The sequence below is a fragment of the Anabrus simplex genome, chromosome 1, assembly GCF_040414725.1.
Source record: "Anabrus simplex isolate iqAnaSimp1 chromosome 1, ASM4041472v1, whole genome shotgun sequence".
NCBI lineage: Eukaryota > Metazoa > Arthropoda > Insecta > Orthoptera > Tettigoniidae > Anabrus > Anabrus simplex.
This window is the reverse complement of record NC_090265.1, coordinates 940,166,842-940,187,368: the sequence shown is the minus strand read 5'-3', so window position 1 is coordinate 940,187,368 and position 20,527 is coordinate 940,166,842. Positions and strand designations below refer to the sequence as shown.

At 40.2% G+C, this 20,527-nt stretch overlaps 1 protein-coding gene across 2 annotated transcripts in view; it reads left to right on the top strand.

Annotated features, from left to right (window-relative positions):
• The window catches only part of Helz (Helicase with zinc finger), a 454,315-nt gene that overhangs the window by 148,854 nt on the left and 284,934 nt on the right, over window positions 1-20,527 (top strand). For both annotated transcript variants that reach the window (XM_068225301.1, XM_067136674.2), the window contains exon 9: window positions 15,224-15,323. In XM_068225301.1, the coding sequence (XP_068081402.1) occupies window positions 15,224-15,323 (100 nt within the window). The remainder of the gene's footprint in view (window positions 1-15,223; window positions 15,324-20,527) is intronic.

The window sequence follows — 20,527 nt, the reverse complement described above, 5'->3', positions numbered from 1 at the left end:
CAGGTCTAACAGTTCTCTGTAAACAAACAGATACTGCTTTTCTGAGAAAATCCCTTGCAGGTAACATTCACATCAACCCTTTCAACAGCTTACAGCTGAACTACCGTTCCGCTCAAAGAGGTTGAGGCGTGTCCTTTTCCCCTCCACTTGCAAGAACAGCTTCGTATAAAAGTGGCTTCTTTATTCATTCTGCTTGGCTATGGAATGAACTCTCACCACAGAAAAAATGTTCCTACCAACAATTTTTGTAAAGAGGTAAAAAGAATGTATATTTAATTAGACCTTCTGTACATAAAGTAATTTTCTATTAGTGTGAATGTTCAGTATGCGTGGGAGGACGGATGACAGTTTATGTGATCCCAAGTGTTTGAGACTGTGTTTGGGTATGAATAAGCTGGCCTAGTTGAAGTATATGATTCACGTGTGTGTAAGTAGAATTACTGAAATGTTGTACAGGTCCTGTGAATATTATGTAAGTAATATCTATATGTAAAAATGGTAATTGTATATAAGCACATTCTGTAGCCTATAATTGTAAATATTGTAATTTTAAGTGGGGATGGAGGCACCTTCATGTATGTGAGACTGTGCCCCTTCTCCATTCACCATCCCTGAATTGTATCTACAATTTGTGGAAAAGAAAAAACAAAAACAAATAACAACCATGTATTACTATACTTAATTTATAGCCAGTGTCCCTGTTGAAACTGTTGGGATTTCTATGTCTTTCGACAGCTTCCCGTATAATCCTATACCTGTAGTGTTTAGTGTGGGTAAGATCTCAAACATCTTGGCCACTTTCCAGTCCCCTCCTCTACTCTTAACATCTGTCTTAAGTTGGTCCAGCCATCATTTCTGTAATCATCCAACAGGTCTCTTACCACCAATTGTCTGTTCCATGTATCCCCATTATATCAAAGTTAAAAACATCTCTTGAATGACTCGGGGATTTCAAGCTATATTCTTAATGAGTTTCAGTCCATCGGTCTGGTAGGTTTCAAGCCTATCCGGAGCAAGCAAACAAACACCATTATTATTAACAATATAGATCAGGGCCTCTCAAGGTGCATGCGCCTGGTGCATACACTGTGCACGGTGCAAAAGATGACTTTGCTTGGTTGACCAGAGTGCAGACCCCCACTCCTCGATTTGGAGCAATAGCGCTGTCTCTCTCTTTCCCCAACCCTGTCTCGCTCGCTCCCCCTGTCTCCCCTCTTCCTCAATTGCTCCGTAGCTCTCCAAATCCCAGCCAAGATTAGCCGAGTAGCCCAGAGATGAAGGGTTGGTCCGAGCCAAGCGGGACCGCTGCATTGTGCACTGTGCACAGGAACTCTGCACCGCTGGTTGCACATGTGAGATTTTGGGCGTTTGAGAGGCCCTGATATAGATTGCTGATATCGTATGCAGACACTTTCTTATTCCATAACTAACTTCCAGTTTGTTGATGAAATGAGTTTTTAGCCACAATTAAATATTTATTCTCCACCCACTTTATCAAGAATGTACTTTGTGTGATGCGGAGACAGACAGAAAATCAATGAGATGTTCTGGGCTGGCCCTTTTATACTCCCAGTTAGTGCTTGAACAACAATGCCAACATCTTACTCTCATTTTGTGTATTTCACAAATGTAGTACATCATAGATCATTTGCATACAATCTTCCTTTAATACGGGGTCTTAATTAAGATGCAAATATCAACGAATAAGATCTGTAATCTCATTTGAGCAAAAATCATTCCACTGATTATGTCAGCTGGCCCTTCTAAATCTTCCAAAGATGCTGCAGTATTGGTGGGGATGACCAAATCCCTGTTGCATGATGTTGACCTTGAATTAAGTATTGTAAAGTCATGAGTGATCAACATTAATAAAGATAGACTCTGAGAAAAAAATCTAATACTAGATTCTAAATCTTCATTTAGAGGAATTAAACCTGATGAAACCAGAAAATCTGGGAGTTACTTTCAGTGATGTAATAAAATTTAATTAGGGTAAAATAATAATGGAACTTCGAAATGTCTTAGAGGTTTTGATCGGAAGATATGTCCGGCTCCATGGCTAAGGTTAACATGCTGACCTTTGGTCACAAGGATCCCGGGTTCGATTCTCGGTAGGTTCAGGAATTTTAACTATCATTGGTTAATTTCACTGGCACGGGGGCTGGGTGTATGTATCTACTTCATCATCATTTCATCCTCATCACGACGTGCAGGTCGCCTACAGGAGTCAAATCAAAAGCCCTGCATCTGATGAGCCGAACATGTCCTCGGACACTCCCAGCACTGAAAGCCATACGCCATTTCATCGGAAAATAAACATAGTCATTCAGTATTTTTGGCCAAAGCTTGTTTATTCCTTACAAATAGTGCCACCACATCAACTGTCACAATTGTTTGTGGTGGACGTTGATAAGTTAATTCAAAACTCTGTCAAAGAAATGTTATTTTTACCTGCTGATATTCCCAGTACTATGCTGTATATTGTAACAAGAATGTAAGAGACCTTGGATTAATATGAGCTGCTTGGGAAGCCCTTTTACGACACACTAACATATATGTATTTACTTAATTGAAGTAAATAATCTATATATCAATGTTGTACAACCCCTTCAGGAAGAACTCCAAGCTTCATGTAAATATCTCAGTCTTCCTCAGCCTGAAGTTTTATCAAAACAATCAGTGAAGAAGCTTGATACAGATCTAAGAATTCACGAATTTGAAACTTGGAAGACATTGTGGTAGAGGTGTTGAAGGCTTCACAAATGTATCTGACTCTTAACAAGTGGATTTTTAACAAAGCTAGATTATTCATATCTGAACGTGTATTCTTAGCACGCTGTCTCCGTATGAAGGTTGGCGATCCATTTGATTATGATTACTTTTGAATGTATCACCTGTCTTAAAATCAGTGCAAATGTGGTGACTGTCTGGACCATTCTAAGCAGATCACTAGATGATACCTGATGCACTCACTACACTGAAATGAATCGCATGGATGTTTCTTAGGATCCTGTGATGCAGGAACAATACTATGTAATTCACACCATAACATGGTGAGGTCTAAGATCGCGAACGCTTTGCAGCTGGAAGGGTGGCAGATGCACGAGAAATCCCATGCATTTCCTCAGATGGGTTTACTAGAATATTGGATATTTTAACACCTCTAGGCGTGACATAATACTTGAACCTTTTTTCTGATTCAAGGTTGGTCTCCAACAAGATGTGGAGGTGGATAAAGAGAAAAGTGTACATGAACATACCAAATATGAGCTAAAATGCATTGATGTAACAGGTCTGTTGATAGCAGCACGAGGTGCTATACTTGGCTGTTTTGATGAATTTCATAAAACAATATAACATTCCAAACTTCGGTAACAGAGAAGATAGTAACTATAGTCCTAAAGAAGAGTTGCCAAATTCTGAATTGCCATCTTAATTCACACCTCTGGATGTTATTTAGCAATATATTTGTGCTTCATATTCTTATCATTTTAAATATTTTAACTATAATTTTAGTATTTATTACTACTATATTGTCGTGGGTATACTGAGTTCTTTGGGGCTGGCTTCCTTGGGAGGTATTTATGTAAATAAATAAATGTTTAAAAATGCTTACTACTGGAGTCATTTCTGTTCTTTAACACGGCGTCCATTACATTTGAAAGGAGTACATTATTATTTCCCAGGTGAGTTAACACGCGGATGTTCACCTATACTTTACCAGAAAAAGGGTGAACTTATGTACTTTTATGAGAAAAATGATAACATTTGCTGCATGTCCCTTTCCTAACATATTGGAATTATGTAAGTTTATTGGCAATGAGTATTTTACAAGTATATGTAAAGAGTAACAAGAAATATTTCATTACGAAAGACCCTAGCATGGGACAAAATACACAAAGTTTGATACTGATTCTTCTGTTCAAAAGACTGCTCAGTTCTTGTACCAGAAATTGCACAATCACTATCCTAGTCCCTATCCTACTACTTCAAACATCAGGGATACTAAGTTTTCTGAACAAGTCTCAGCCCTTTCTCTACAGCTTTCGAGCACCGTTTTCTAGCTGCCATTCCTCCTCTAGTTCACTTGCACAACTGCTGCCTTTAGTTTCTATAATCTACTTCATCTTACGGGGTATGTTACTGACACTGCAGAACACTTTCGTGATTTAACCTCATGGGGAAACATGAAACTTTCTTTGCGACAGATTGCCTCCAGCAGTTACGTTGAGCAGATTCATGTATGGTACAGTACTTCATTTTGGGGATTCAATACACTGGAAAGCATCTTTTGCTAGAAAGAAACTCATGTCTTGATATCATGTTGGAAGTCATTTTCATTTTGTAACACATGGATGAAAGTTGGGAGAACAGATGGGAACAATGGTGTGAGGCTACTCAGAATGAGGAATATATTTCAACTAAGTGCTAAATTAGGAATGAATTTGATGGATGAAACTGTATGCTGTATTCCAATTTTGAAATGACTGCTTAACAACTTGTATATTTTAATGTAGCAAATTATATTTTCATGGACAGTGTAGTCTCTGTTATGAACACTAGGGTGAGCATGTGATAGCAGTTGTGACTAATATGTTGTCAGAACTGTGTTGCTCTTCTGCAAGAGTTTCCTCTATTATTAACCTTCCGTCGGTCGCAACTGATCTGACAGGCACAGGCTGTAGTCATCGGTCGCTACCGCTCCAACGTGCGGACCTACAATTCTCATCCTCTGCCTAGCCTCGCTCCTTGCCACGTTCTTTAGTCATGTGACAGGCAGTCTGCGTTCGCCTTCTCCATAAGCTGGGAGTGTTCCATCTGATCTGGTAGATCATTGCGACTGTTCCCGTTGCAATTGGTGTTTCAAAGAGATGCAAACAATTGCTGTTCTGTAAGTAGTTAAATTATTTTTTTACCCTAAATTTGGTGTAATTTCCCATGTAAGCATGTAGATAGTGCAATATAAGCCCGGTGCCTCACAGGCACATTGCGACTGCTTACGTCCCAATTTTTCTTTATTTTAGATTCACCATACATTATGGCCACTAGGAAGGAACATTTCAACTTGGACAGAGCAGAAGATGTGGAGGATGTCCAACGACTGTTGCTGGATGAAGATGATGATGCGTTACATGAGAATTTTGAAGACGAAAGTGACACAAATAGTGATGATCTTCTGGAATCAAGAGATGGTGACTCAGAAACAGAACAAGAAGATGACAATGGTGATGCTGATGAACAAGGAGCATTAGAGGCCAGTGCTAATTATTATGAAGGGAAAGACAAGACAAAATGGTATACGGTGCCGCCATCCCAACGGGTCCGCGCCAGGAAGTACAATCTCGTACGACATCTACCTGGAGTTATAGGACATGTAAGGCAGGCTAAATCACCACTTGACTCCTGGCAGTGTTTATTTACGGAGGAAATAATAGACACTATTGTGACTTACACAAATCAATACGTGGACTACGTGAAACAAAACTTTACTCGTGAAAGGGATGCTGAGCTTACAGACCAGATAGAGATAAAAGCATTCTTTGGCCTATTGTACTTGGCAGGATCTTACAGAGGGAATAGGCAGAGCCTTGAAGATCTCTGGGGCACTGATGGAGATGGTATAAAAAAGTTTGCACTGGTAATGAGCCTCAGGAGATTAAATTCTTGATTCGTTGTTTAAGATTTGACGACCGCCAAACCCGTGAAGAAAGAAAGGAACATGATCGACTAGCACCTGTGCGAAATATTTTTACGCGGTTTGTGGAGAACTGCATGAAATCATATAGTTTGGGTGAAAATGTAACTTTAGATGAAAAGTTGGAAGGTTTCCGAGGTAAATGTTCTTTCCGGCAATAAATGGGATAAAGATTTATGCATAGTCGATGCAAAAATGTATTACATTTTCAACTTAGAAATATATGCTGGTAGGCAGCCTGACGGGCCTTTCTGTGTCAGCAACAAGCCTACAGATGTTGTGATAAGGCTCACTGAACCAATTAATGGATCTGGTCACAACATCTCTGCTGACAATTGGTTCACCAGTGTACCTCATGTTGAAGATTTGAAGAAAAACAAATTGTCTTATGTGGGAATAGTATTTAAAAAAAAAAAAAAAAAAAAAGAGCTACCGCCTGAATTTCTTCGAGAGGAAGAGAACAATATTCCAGCCTCTTCGGATTTCAAGATTTTTCTACTTTAGTATCATATGTTCCAAAGAGTGGCAGAACAGTTTTACTGATATCAACTCTACACAGCGACTTTGAAATAGACCCAGAAACAAAGGAAAAACGCAAGCCTTGTATCAATACATTTTATAACCAGACGAAGAGAGGTGTTGAGACAGCTGACAAAATGTGTGTCTCATTCAGTGTAGCCAGAAACACTCGTCGCTGGCCTATGGTGATATTGTATGCCATGCTTAACACAGCAGGCATCAACTCCCAGATTATTTATTTAGGAAACGGCCAGAAATTGCTCAGAAGGCGAGTGTATCTGAGGCAGCTTTCAAATGAGCTTGTTCTACAACAATTTTCTAGGAGGATTTTGACAACAATTGTAATGCCATTAAGTCTGCAGATGAGATTGAAACGATACCGTCCAGTGCAGCCCGAGGAGGATGATGAAGACAATAGGCCAGGACAAGAACAAAAAAGGCAGGGATGTTTCATGTGCACAGCTGAAACTGGCAAGAGAAGATTGTCGAAGTATGAATGCAGATTTTGTTTGCAGTGGGTGCTACCGTAACTTCTGTGAGTGTTATGACACTAAAGTGAAGTGAACTTATGCTGGAAAAGGTTGAAACATGGATTTTAATACATAGTGATTGTGGTAAGATAAGTTGGAAAGAATGTCGCACAGTTTACATCAAAACTTCTGACACCACAGGTTTTTTATATTATTTTTATTCATTTACTATTATGGTGCCGATGCGTATTTTCGTATGTTCAATCCAGAAAACAATTTCATACACGTGTTGTCACCATGTGTAGTATCACATAAATGCTAGTGCTCTCTGATTACTGCCCACTTAAACGACACGGATTTTATTTTGTGTCGAAAATATTAGTGTTCTTGTAGAATCCTTACTGAAGAATACATGACCTGTTTAGCCCTGCTTATGATATTTCCCATGTTTGTTGTTATTGCTGAGACATATGAACATAGTTTCCGCCAAGATAAGATTTTCTCTGCAATTAAAATTGTATATACTGCTAAGATACCTAAAAGTTTGAAGAAAATAGTCAGTTATAAAATGCGGCTTATTTTGGGATCAGAATTTCGCTAAACAATTTTTAACTGACTCAAACACTCCTATATAACATAAGGAGTACTTCATGCTGCCCACTTGAACTTCCTGAAACATATACGTGGGGGGATCTTTCAGGCTCATTGCGACCTACCTTGAAACTTTATATATTGCGACCGACGGAAGGTTAACATTAAATGGAGGGATAAGTGAAACATGCACTAAAGAATTTTAAAAAAGAAAATAGTTGTACACCTTTATCAATTATGATGAAAGTTGGAATAATTTGTATTAGACAGTGCTTCGTAATAAAGTGTTGAAAATTATGCACTCAAATGAAAAATATTAATTTGCTTTTATTATGTATCAAAGATCCAAAGCTCAGCCATTATGTTCACAAGTGATATGAAAATGTGTACCCCAATCATGTAATTGGTTTTACGTCCCACGAATTACATTTTTATGGTTTTCAAAGCTGCTGATGTGCTAGAATTTTGTCCTGCAGGAGTTCTTTTACATGCCAGTAAATCGACCAACACGAGGCTGACATATTTGAGTATCTTCACATAAAACCACACTGAGCCAGAATTGAACCTGCCAAGTTGGACTTAGGTCAGCACTCTACCAGTGGAGCTACTCAGCTTGGCATAAAAATATGTACAGTACTTGGTGTTATGACCCAGTATGGAAGAAAGAATACAAGAATTAAGAATGTTTTTGATGAATCGATTTATTGTGGTACTGAAAGTTAAGCATGTAAGTCATGAGTAAACAGGGCAACAGGAAATAGACCGCAAATCGCACGACATATGCACTTACCAACCTTATGTGTTCGCTCTGTATAGGAAAGGAGTGTTCCCTGCTTTGACTAGTGGCGTAATCGCAAGGTAAACACAGCCAGTCCCTGCACCCCATATTCCCTCAGTTGTGTTTGCTCTGTTATAGTGTGCGGAGTGTAGCCTCGTGGTGAACGTGACAACATAATGGCACGTTGCCGCCATTTGGACCCCGTTTTTCAGGGTAGAATACTCGGCCGCTTGGAAGCAGGCCAGGATTAGACCGAAGTCGCCGTATCCTTGAATGTGCCACGAAGTGTCATTTCCAGGCTTTGGAGACAATTTCAAGACACAGGAGATGTTAGTTGTAGGCTAGTACCAGTATAATACCAATATAAATGGTCCGTTATTGACATTATAAATTTTCCAGCTAACTCATTCCTGGTTGCCAGCGTTTCGCCCCTGTGTGCTAGGCTGGGTCATCAGTTTGTAACTAGCACACCTACCAAGACGCATGGCTGGTGCGTACCGTAGAGGCCACTGCATAAGCTAATTGGAGTCACCGGCAGTGCCAATGCACTATGAGAGCCTTTGTCTCATTACCAAAAATTGATGCCTGGTTGGCCATCAGATGATATAAGTTACGAGTAAGCAGGGCAACAGGAAATAGACCGCATGACATATGCACCTACCAACTTTGTGTGTTCGCTCTGTACAGGAAAAGAGTGCTCCCTGCTTTGACTAGTGGTGTAACCACATGGTAAACACAGCCAGTCCCTGCGCCCCATATTTCAGATTCCCTATGGGAATCAACATGTATATCAATAGGCCAGTACCAGGTCGACCAAGGGTAACCACACCACAGCAGGGCCGATATCTGGCTTTAACCGCCCAATGAAATCGGAGTGCACCTCCAAGACAATTGTCGGCGGAGCTTGCAGCCATCTCAGGGGTTGCCGTTTCCCGGCAAACTGTGTGCCGGGGGCTCAAAACAGCAGGGCTGTTTGCCCGACGTCCAGTGGTGTGCATCCTGCTCACTCCAGCACAGAGACGGGCCCGTTTACTGTGGAGCCATCAGCATCGAAACTGGACCATTGAATGAATGGAGGCATGTGCTCTTCACAGATGAATCCCGCTTCAGTTTGTAGAACAATTCCCGTCGCACATTAATCTGGAGAGAACAGGGTAGCCGATACAACCACAGGAACATCGTTGAACGGGACCAGTATGGTGGTGGCGGCGGCTTAATGGTGTGGAGCGGCATCGTTGAATGGCCGTACGGACTGCACATCTTCATGGGTGGTCCAAGGAACACTGTTAATGCTCGGAGATACAGGGATGAGGTACTGAGACCACATGTTCGACTCTTCAGAGGTGCGGTTGGTCCAGACCTCCTCTTAATGGACAATAATATCCGACCGCACCGTGCTGCTCTGCTTGATGAATTTTTGGCTGGGGAAGACATTCATCGCATCGACTGGCCAGCGAGGTCTGTGGATCTGAATCCTGTAGAACATGCCTGGGATGTATTGGGGAGGCGAATTGCATCCCATTAGCCTCCACCAAGGACCCTCCAAGACCTTCACATTGCCCCTTCAGAGGAATGGGATCGACTGCCACAAGAGCTCTTGGACCATCTGATAGAGAGCACGTCACATCGCTGCGAAGCATGTGTGGTTGTTAGGGGGTAACCATACACCCTATTAACAGCATATTTTGTTGTGGAAGACATTGCCAAGTTTTGTTAGTTGTTAGTTAGTTGTTGTCAAAGGTGTACCTTAGTTATCAGAACCTCTCTGACACTGTTTTTTTGGACAAGTTGTCTGACATATGGTGTGTGAGTCAGCCCCCGTTTGTTCAGCAGTCTGTCTGACATTTCTATCAGGCGGTATGGCCTCGTTTGGTGATTATGCTTAACTTTTGGACACTAGTGTATTATTTTCTCTGAAATCTGGAACCCTTCCTAGGTGAATAATGGACTCTGCCATGGAGGGTAAGGGAAGCAGAGGGAGATGAAGATGACAGTGGTTAGACTCTTAATTATTTAATGACGAGGTCACAGAGCTAGTTGCAAAACGAGGATTGGTGAGGCATGTAGTTGCAGTAATTCACCGAGGCTTTCACACGCTGAAAGGCATAACAGTCTATAATGTAGATGTATATTGTATTTGGAGAACGATGACTCAAAAAATGCACAAGGGGTTCTAAAGGACATATACCTGCTGTATGCAATTTAAAAGCTTTTCAATCTGTTGAACACACAAGTTCATTATATATATATTGTACTATAACATACCTGTAAAAAAACCACACTATTAAACAAGGAATAATAATACACACTATTAAACAGAGAATGACATGTTTCGTTCTTAAAAGAATATCATAAGATTCTATCACGTTACACTCGATATTTGGAATATTTGTGTTTATTTCTGTCCAAACAACCAAGAATTTGAAATTTGGAACTTACCTTAATGAGTCTTGCTTTGTCTCCACTCAAACAAAAAATCAAGGCGTTTGAAAAACTTTTGCTCTTTTATTGGCTCGAATCCAACTGGTTGCCGGTCTGCTGGTCCTCCATTACGTCACATCCCCCATCCTGGTCAGGTCAGTGACATGCTGCACTTCCCCTTCAGGTGCTTAACCCTGGTGTTCCCTTAGTATTATCATTTTGTTGTTTTGTTGCTATCATTATTATAGTTATTATTTACAATTTGCTTTTCATAGCACCTACACAGATAAGTCTTATGGCGATGATGAGATAGGAAAGGGCTAGGAGTGGGAAGGACGTGGCCATGGTCTTATTTAAGGTGGTGTGAAAATGGAAAAACCATGGAAAACTATATCTTCAGGGCTGCCGACAGTGGGGTTAAAACACACTGTCTCCCGAATGCAAGCTCACAGCTGCGTGACCCTAACCACACGGTCATCTCACTTGGTCCTATTATTATTATTATTATTATTATTATTATTATTATTATTATTATTATTATTATTATTATTATTATTATTATTATTATTATTTCTCGTATTACAGAGTAAGAAGAACTAAGCAAGGGTTCTTAATGGGCATTTAATTGTCTACTTAATATACCAGCAATATTTATTATTATTATTATTATTCATCTTTATCATCACCAATGTCCCACTCCAGTCGCCCGGGTGTGGTTAACAAGCTTCCTCCACTCCTTTCTGTCCTTCCACTTTTCCTCCTCCATTATTTCCACCATGTCCAATTCAGCTTCTCTAATGTCCTTCCAAATCTGATCCATCCACCTTCTTTTTGGTTTTCCAACTGGTCTCTGTCTCAAAACTTCTCTTCCCAATTCCCTTCTTGCTACCCATTCATTCTGGTACTACGGGATGCCATGTAGTACACCAACCTGACAGTGAATCAAGAGCATTTTGCAATTGGATTGTATCTGTAGGAGAATAGATCTGCTTGAAGATTTATTGTCAATTTGCAAATTTCTAGATCTGTGTTGATATCTGTGAAATGGTGTGAACTGTCATATATGTGCTCTCCTAAGACCAAATGTTGATTGTATCTGACCGCGTTTTTGTGTTTTTGTATCTTGTGTGTAAATTAAGTCTGTCAGGTCAATGACACGCTGCACTTTCCCTTCAGGTGCTTTGCCCGTAGTGTTCCTTTAGTTTCATCATTGTTGTTTTGTTGTTACTGTCCTTATTATTATTTCACGTATTTCAATTCTTTAAACAATTTATGCAAGGGTTCTTAATGAGCATTTAATGTTTGTCCAACCCTTGTCCAGTTACCCTACGGGGTCGGGTATGAGGTGAGATGAATCTGTCATGGCGGGTTTTATGACCGGACGCCCTTCCTGACGTCAACCTCATCAGAGGAGTTAATGAGATGAAATGAATGACGTAATATATGACAGTAGGGAGAGGGTGAAACCCGTTGCCGGCACATAGCCTTCTCCTGTCAAATAGCACCAAGGGGTCTGCTCAAGGCTTAACGTCCCCTTCCGACAGACGAATCACCATCAACAGCGTCATATGTCCTCACTCCATATGAGCACTGCGGAGAGGTTTGGAATTTAATCCAGGCTTTTGGCACGGAATCTAGTGATTAGAAATTGTATACCGCCATCTCCCGTACCCTACCGGCCAATATTCTGATGGTGAAAATGTTTTCGACCAATGGGACTCGAACTGGGTAACCACGGTGTCAGACCGGTTAGATTTCAACGCCTTAATGATCATGGCCACCAGGCGAGCTTTCTTAATGAGCATTTAATGGTCTTCCTATTTACCTATAATTTTATTATAGAGTTCTTGTAAGATTTTATATTTAGTGATAAATGATAATCTAAAAGATCGTCTCGAATTGCTAAGACAATGTGTAAATGCTGAGAATTTACCGCAGTGAAGAATATCCTAACCCACATTCTAGACCTTTAAATCAGAGATTACCTCCTGTGGGATTCATTAAGCGCTATTGCAAAAAGTGTAATTGTTGTTCAGATGTTAATGAAGTATGGTTATTCAAGTTGATTTTTTTTTTTTTTTTTTGGGATGTAAGTTTCGATCGTCCACCTCTGTGGTGTCGTGGTTAGTGTGATTAGCTGCCACCCTCGGAGGCGCGGGTTCGATTCCCGGCTCTGCCACGAAATTTGAAAAGTGGTACGAGGGCTGGAACGGGGTCCACTCAGCCTCGGGAGGTCACCTGAGTAGAGGTGGGTTCGATTTACACCTCAGCCATCCTGGAAGTGGTTTCCCACTTTTCCTCCAGGCAAATGCTGGGATAGTACCTAACTAAAGGCCACGGCCGCTTTCTTCCCTCTTCCTTGTCTATCCCTTCCAATGTTCCCATCCCCGCGCAAGGCCCCTGTTCAGCATAGCAGGTGAGACTGCCTGGGCGAGGTACCGGTCATCCTCTCCAATTGTACCCCCGACCCAGAGTCTGAAACTCCAGGACACTGCCCTTGAGGCGGTAGAGGTGGAATCCCTCGCTGAGTCCGAGGGAATAACCAACCCTGGAGGTAACCAGATTAAGAAGAAGAAGGAAAAGACATTTTGATTGCTTCTGTAATGTTCAGAGATTTATTTTTATTTTCTATGTGCAAGATTTTTAGATCTGTATCGATGTCTGTAAAATGGTTTGAACTGTCATGTATGTGCTCTCCGAAGGCTGAATGATGATTGTATCTGATCGTGTTTTTGTGTTCTTTGTATCTTGTGTAGAAATTACATCTTTTTTTGGGCTATATATATGTGACATTGCAGTTAGGTTATTGGCACTTGAGTTTATAGACAAGAAAGTAAACTTTTTAGACACCACAATTAGTAGGTTTAGTGATAACTTGTCATACAAAGTAAAAGCCAACTCAGACGTCACACACTATTGACAGCGCATCGAACCACCCTTGCTCACACGAAGTAGCAGGACTAAATACAATGAGGTTGCCATTCCCACTTCAGTTCTGCTGTTTTAACCTATGTTTGTGAGGCTGAGTGGGGATACGCATTGTCTTTGAACAGGATGACACCCAATGAGAGTAGGCCAGATTGCTTGCTGAATTCCTGATTTCAGTCTCTCCATTGCTTGAAAATTCCAGGTGGGATTAAGCATGTGTTGTCGTTCAAGGAAGTTGGTGAATGGGCAGAATACCCTTTGCTTCCCAGAAGCGTTTTCCCACCGACACTTCCTCTTGAATTGCTTTCTCGTGAGAGAACTCTTGTATTTCCATTCCATCGATGTTCTTCTGAAATTTGGGTGTGATGTGATGGATGTAACTATGCACATAATGAAGGCATATCCATCTTTTTGGTATCACATTGGATTATCAAGGCTACTCATTCTTGTCACAATATTATAGTGTCACTGTACACAGCAACAAATATCCTGTGAATCGGTATCATGCCATTTACCCACTTGTACCAAATCACACCATGCACAAACTTTGTAGTATCCCAAGTCTTCCTTGATGATTTTGTGTGCTATTTTGATGAAAATTTGCAACCTTGGCTCCTCTTGAACCTTGATTCTCATTTTTAATAATGTTGTTTGATTTACGTCCCACTAACTTCTTTTACGGTTTTCGGAGACGCCGAGGTGCCGGAATTTAGTCCCGCAGGAGTTCTTTTACGTGCTTTAAATCTACCGACACGAGGCTGATGTATTTGAGCTTCTTCAAATACCACCGGACTGAGCCAGGATCGAACCTGCCAAGTTGGGGTAAGAAGGCCAGCGCCTCAACCGTCTGAGCCACTCAGCCCGGCTGATTCTCATTTTTACCTAGATCAGTGATTTTCAGATGATGAGCAAGTGGTGCAAAATTTTTGTTGAAGGCATAGTAGACATATACTGTGAATTTCAATCCAATTGTTCATCAACTGCCAATAGTGCAGACAACATCTGAAAAGTGAATGTGCCCAATACAGGTGAACTTGCCATGCTGTATTCCATAAAGTGTGAGTCTTGACATTTCACTAGGTGCCTTTGTCTCCTATCACTCTGTGCATGCACCTTCAGTCTTCAGGCAAGCTGACTGTTCATCCTTGTGGGCAATAGGTAGCTCTCTTCAACCATGTGCACAGTATCACTCAGTTATTTTTTGTAACAAATGCTATAACACTGAGAAACTTATATTGAGTGATATACTTATAAGATAGAACAACCAAAACTTAGATAGACTTGTGTTGTTGGTAAAAATCTATCGCTAAAAAATTTATGGATGTTACAATCATACCTGAGGAAGTTTTTGTTGACAATTACAGGGCAGTGATAGCAAAGCCTTTAATAGTGTATAATTATAAGAAAGAATAGAAAGGAAAATAATGCATTGGACAGGGAGAATTATTTTATTCTAAATGTTTTTATTGTTTTGCAGATATTCTTCTTGTGAGATGCATTGCTGATTAGATCAGTGTTACACTGCTTTTTAACATTTCAAATTCTCCTATTGGAAAGTAAAAGGAAGGCTTTTATTTAAGACCAGTTTTTCTAAAATTTAAGTAATTGCTCTTAGTTATTTTTCCTTGACAGTGACATAGCAGAATTTGTATAAGAATATGTATCTTGTATAGATACATTTTTATTACATTGTTTTAAGTACATACTTACTGAATTGTTAGTATAGTGATGTAGTTGTGTAGTTTTAATCTAATTTCATTACTTACATAACAAATGGTGTAATGCTCTCAAACCTTGCTAATTCTGTTGATTGTCTTATAGGTCCATTTGGTACTGGAAAGACGTATACACTTGCTCAAGCAATTAAGCAACTTCTCATCCAGCCTGATACTCGTGTACTGGTCTGCACTCATTCTAATAGGTATGATGCTTTCAAATCATTGTATTCTCATTATTGTAAATATCATTGGAGATTCACTAATTTTGATGTTATTTGCATATAAACACTCTAATGTAATTAACTAGATATTCATAGCATATATATTCAAACCTCTCTTCTGCGGACACCATTGGTTCCATGAAAAATTGTCCGCTGAAACAAGGTTATAAAAATTAATCAAACATTTTAATGCCATAGTTTCCGAAGTGGAGAAGGAGAGTGGGACAATTTAAGACAGACATTCGTGGAAGCAGCAATTGAGGTATGCAGAAAAACAAAAGCAATGGTTAAGGGAAAGGAGACACGGTGGTGAACAGACAAAATAAATATAAGAAATATAAGAAAGGAACAAGGTAAAGAAAGAAATGGATAAGGAAAAGCAAAAAAAGTGTCAGAGGGATGAGAATAAGCTAGAAAGGTTACATGTGGAATATAAAAGATTGAAACTACAAGTAAAGAGGAGTATCAAGGAAGAAAAGGAGAAATGTTGGGGAGAGTTTACCAACAAAATTGAGCAAGATAGTCGAGGAAATCAGAAACTATTATACAGAGCAATAAAATCGAAAATAATAAATCAAGAAAAAGTTAAGGCATTAGAGAGAGAAGATGGATCCATAGTACATGACGAAAAGGGTCTTCAGAAGGTGATGGCAAAGTATTTTGAGAAACTTTATAATGAGGATGACTGCTTGGAGGAAGAAGGAGATAAGAAAATGGAAATAATAAATGGAGAAAAAGAAGAGAACCCGTTAACATGGTTGGAACTTGAAAGGGCAGTGAAAGCAATGACCATTTAGCTGCTAATTTTGAATGCACGGCGTTGAGGTGTACCTCCCGGTACAGTGTCCATTCGCTATTGCAGCGGTGGTAGGTTGTCATCTTTGATGAACACAAGATCTCCAATTCGAAGATTGGGATGTATTTCAGTCCACTCGTGGCGCTGCTGCAGAGTATTAATATATTCCCTGTGCCATTGTTTCCAGAAGTCCTGGGTCATCTTTTGAAGATGTTGCCATCTGGAAAGTCTGTTTATGGAATAGTGAATAGTGAATTAGGAAGTGAAATGGGATTAAACAAGATAAGTCTGTAGGATCATTGCTGAGTCTTGTTAGAGGACGAGAATTCAGACAGGCCTCTATTTGGGAAGAAAGGGTAGTTAATTCTTCAAAGGTAAGCGGCATGCTACCCATAGTTCTTCGCAGATGGTACTTGAAAGATTTCACCATGGATTCCCAAACTCTGCCGAAATGTAGTGCTGATGGAGGGATGAAATGCCAGATGATCCCCTTTGTGGTTGCATCTTTGACAATATTTCTTTCTTGATCAGAATCTTGCAGAAATTCTTGCAGTTCTTTCAGCTCCTTCGCAGTACCGACAAAGTTAGTGCCATTCCCACTATAGATATTTGATGGAAATCCTCTGTGTGACGTGAAACGTCACAGTGCTGACATGAATGCATCCGTCGTAAGGTCGGAGACAACTTCCAAATATACAGCTCCTGTGGCAAGGTAAGTGAAGATGACGATGTAGGCTTTGCCTGTTTGTTTGCTTCGCAGTATTCCAATTCTTATTATAAAAAAAGGACCATCATAGTCTACCCCCATGTTCAGGAATGGTCTTGCAGGGGTGATTCTTTCCTTGGGAAGATTTCCCATCCTCTGTTGATTTTTTGTTGCTTTATTTTGTAGCAAGGTAAGCATGGATGAATGCACCCTTTAACCACTTGTCGAATTCTTGGAATCCAATATCTCCCACGAAATGATGATATCAGGAGTTGGGGTCCAGCGTGGAGTAATCTTTGATATTCACTTAAAATAATAAGTCATCATGTTGCATAATAACAAGTGAAGTTAATATCCTTTGATCTGGGATCTTGTTAGGGTCGGAGATAGTTTCTTGTTCGGCCAAGCTGAAAGATCTAAGCATAGCCAGGCTGGACTGTGCCACCACAGCAGGTTGTTCTTAATGTCTGTTGGTTCAGTGCCTCGCGAGACGAGATCTGCTGGGTTATCCTGTGATTTAACATGAGAACAGTGATTTGAGGGAGCAGTTTCTTGAATTTCTGCAACCCTATTTGCTGCGAACGTCTTCCATTTAGTGGGCACGCATTTAACCATGCTAGTACAATCATCGAGTCAGTCCAAAGCTGTATCTTTAGTGGGCAAGTGTTTTCTTCAGGAGATGGGAGAGCAGTAAGGCATCTCACAATTCTAGTTGGGGAATTGAGACTTGCTTTAAAGGTGCAATTCTCGATTTTGTCCATAACCATCTCATAAGAACGTCACCTTTGTTGTTTACAGACCTCACGCAAATACAGGCACAATAAGCATGATGTGAAGCATTGCAGAAACCATGGATGTCTATGGACTTGATTTTTCCTTCAGCGGGAATACACCTTGGGACCTTGATGCTGTTGAGCGTAGGAATTTGATCATATCATTTCAACCACTTACGAAGTAAGTTTACTGGTAAAGGGTCGTCCCATCCTGACCTTTCCTGCCAGAGACGTTGCATGAAAACTTTGAAGCTGATTAATACAGGACTTCTAAATCCAAGTGGGTCAAAAATTGAGGGTATTATTGAGAGCACCATTCTCTTTGTGAACGTCGTATCATTCTTTAACTCTTGCACATTTTCATTACAGTTTATTTGAAACTTGTCTGTGGATGGATGCCAAGTCAACCCTAAGGTCTTTACCATGTCACTAACGTTGTCAGTTAATGAGTGCTTAGTTTCTCGTATTTTTCTGGGATGGAGTTCAGTAATTCCGGGTATTGGAACACCATTTTGGCAAAGGAAACTCTGCAGAACTGAGAAGCTGTTGTTACTCGATTCGCAGTTCCAGGGCTTCTTCTAAGGTATCTGTTCCAGAAAGACAGTCATCAACATAGAAGTCACGCTTGAAGATCGCGGCCGCTCTCGGGAATTCGGATGCTTCTTTGAGTGCTAATTGCTGGAGACATCTTGTGCACAGAAATTATGCTGTTTTCAGATTATTTTGAGGATGTTCTCTCCATAGGATGCACTGTAAGTGTCGATGTTTAGGATGAACCATTATCTGGCGGTATATCTTTTCAATATCAGCAGTGAAGGCAATGTTGTGAGGGTTGAACCTTATAACTATTGAGCACAGATCTTGAATTGTAGGTCCTACCATTAAGATATCGTTTAAGGCAGTACCGTTGTCAGTTCTTGCTGATCCGTCAAATACGACTCTTGTTTTAGTAGTGCTGCTAGAATGCTTGATAAGAGCGTGATGAGGCATATAATATCTTCCTCCTTCTACGGGTTCTGACTGAAGTTCCGTCATGTTTCAAGGGTCTGGCACTCTCTCATGAAGGTGATATAATTTTGACGAAGGTCGTCTTGAGTTTGTAGTTTCTGTTCTAAGAGATGAAAACGTCGGCTGGCAATCTGCTTTGAGTTTCCAAGTTTCAACTCTCCCTTAATGGGTAGCTCTAGCTCTATGATGAATCTCCCATTTTCATCTCTTCTTGTGGTGTCCTTGAAATGGGCTTCACATTCCTTCTCTTCAGGAAAGTGTGTAACATGGTTCACTTCCTCGAGGCTCCAGAACTTCTGAATTTTTTTTTCTAATTTAAGGTCAGACCTGATGAAGAACGATTTGGATGGTGTCTCGTCTTCCCTTTTTCAGTTGAGTTGTGAATATTCTGCGCTGAGATTCCATCCTAGCTGTGTGTTCTGTAGGCATGGGTACCCTTGTCGGCTTTTTCTTTCGGGTATCAGGAGCTGTAAGAGAAACTGTCGCCAATCAGTAAATCGGTAGCCTGAGGGATGTGAAAGTCATGATCAGCAAGAGTGATGTCTTGTGGAATGTTCCCGTTCTTGTAATTGATATGTGAGAGGTATATTGCCAATACAGTACAATGCAATACATTCCATGTTGAAGAGATAATCGTTGACTGTTGAGTGAACCTCAATATCCACTGCTGTGTTTGCTTGGGATGTGGGTTCACCAAAGGCTTACAATGTTATGGTGCTGGTCTTCTTCTTCTTCTTGTCTCAATTGTTGCATCATGTGTTCGGATATAAAGTTACTCCGTGAACCATTGTCCAGTATGGCACAAACTAAATGGAATCTTCCTTGACCATCCTTACTAAAGCCGTACTCAGAAGTTTCTGATTCTTGGATGTGCTTCTTAGAGAATTATAAGATGATTGTTGTGGATTGTTGTTTTGATTTGCAGGAGATGATATATGGTCAGTCTCATGATGCAACAATGTATGGTGATATTTTTTACATAATCTGCATGATGTTTTTGATGTACATGTCTTCCAAGTGTGGAATGAGCTCAGGCAATTGCTGCATAGATTTTTATCTTTTACTACTTTGAACCTTACAGTCTAATTTAAGAAAATCTGGGCACCTATAAAGCTGTTGTTCATCTGAACGTAGTAATGTATGACTGTTGAGCTGTGATATTTGACCTTGAACCTGTCTGATGGTTTTGCGATAGACTGGGAGAGGGCTTGGAGGCACAAAGTTGCAATGTCTGACAGTGTCCCTTCAAGAACTTAACAAGTCCTTTAAACTCTACAGCTTCGAGATGAGAATGCTTATTTTAGAATTCTAGTCTCAATTTCTTATCCACTCGCAATAGTAAGAGCTCATTTAGGAGAAGATCTAGAATGCTTATCTTAGTATCTAGTGTGTTCAGCGCATCAATGCTACCTCGTAATTTATTTACGAGCTGGCGTATCTCTGTTTCGGTTGAACATATTTTACCTGGTGATTCTAGGATCTGTTTAATATATTCAGCAGTTATTAATTTAGGCAAGTGATACTTGCTCATGGGAAGGTCATACATAAGCTACAGTAAAATTGGAGCCTGAAATGCCAATATTCCTAATAGCATCCTTGGCTTCTCCTTTAAGCGAGGATAACATATAATGAAACTTCTCAACATTTGACAAATCATTGTTATTAACTATCAGGTTCTGAGAGGTGTCCCTGAAGTGAAGCTAAGTTGTTAATGTGCCGTCAAATGTAGGGAGCTTGATTTCTGGCAATTTTATGTGCCTTCCTACATCATTGGATGAAAGAGAACGTACTTCGTCAGCTAAATATTAATTCTGGGAAACAGTAGCCTTTCTCAGCTTAGCTTCCAGAAGATTGCTATTATTTTCAAATTCCTGGTGGTAATCAATATGTGAATCGATATTTT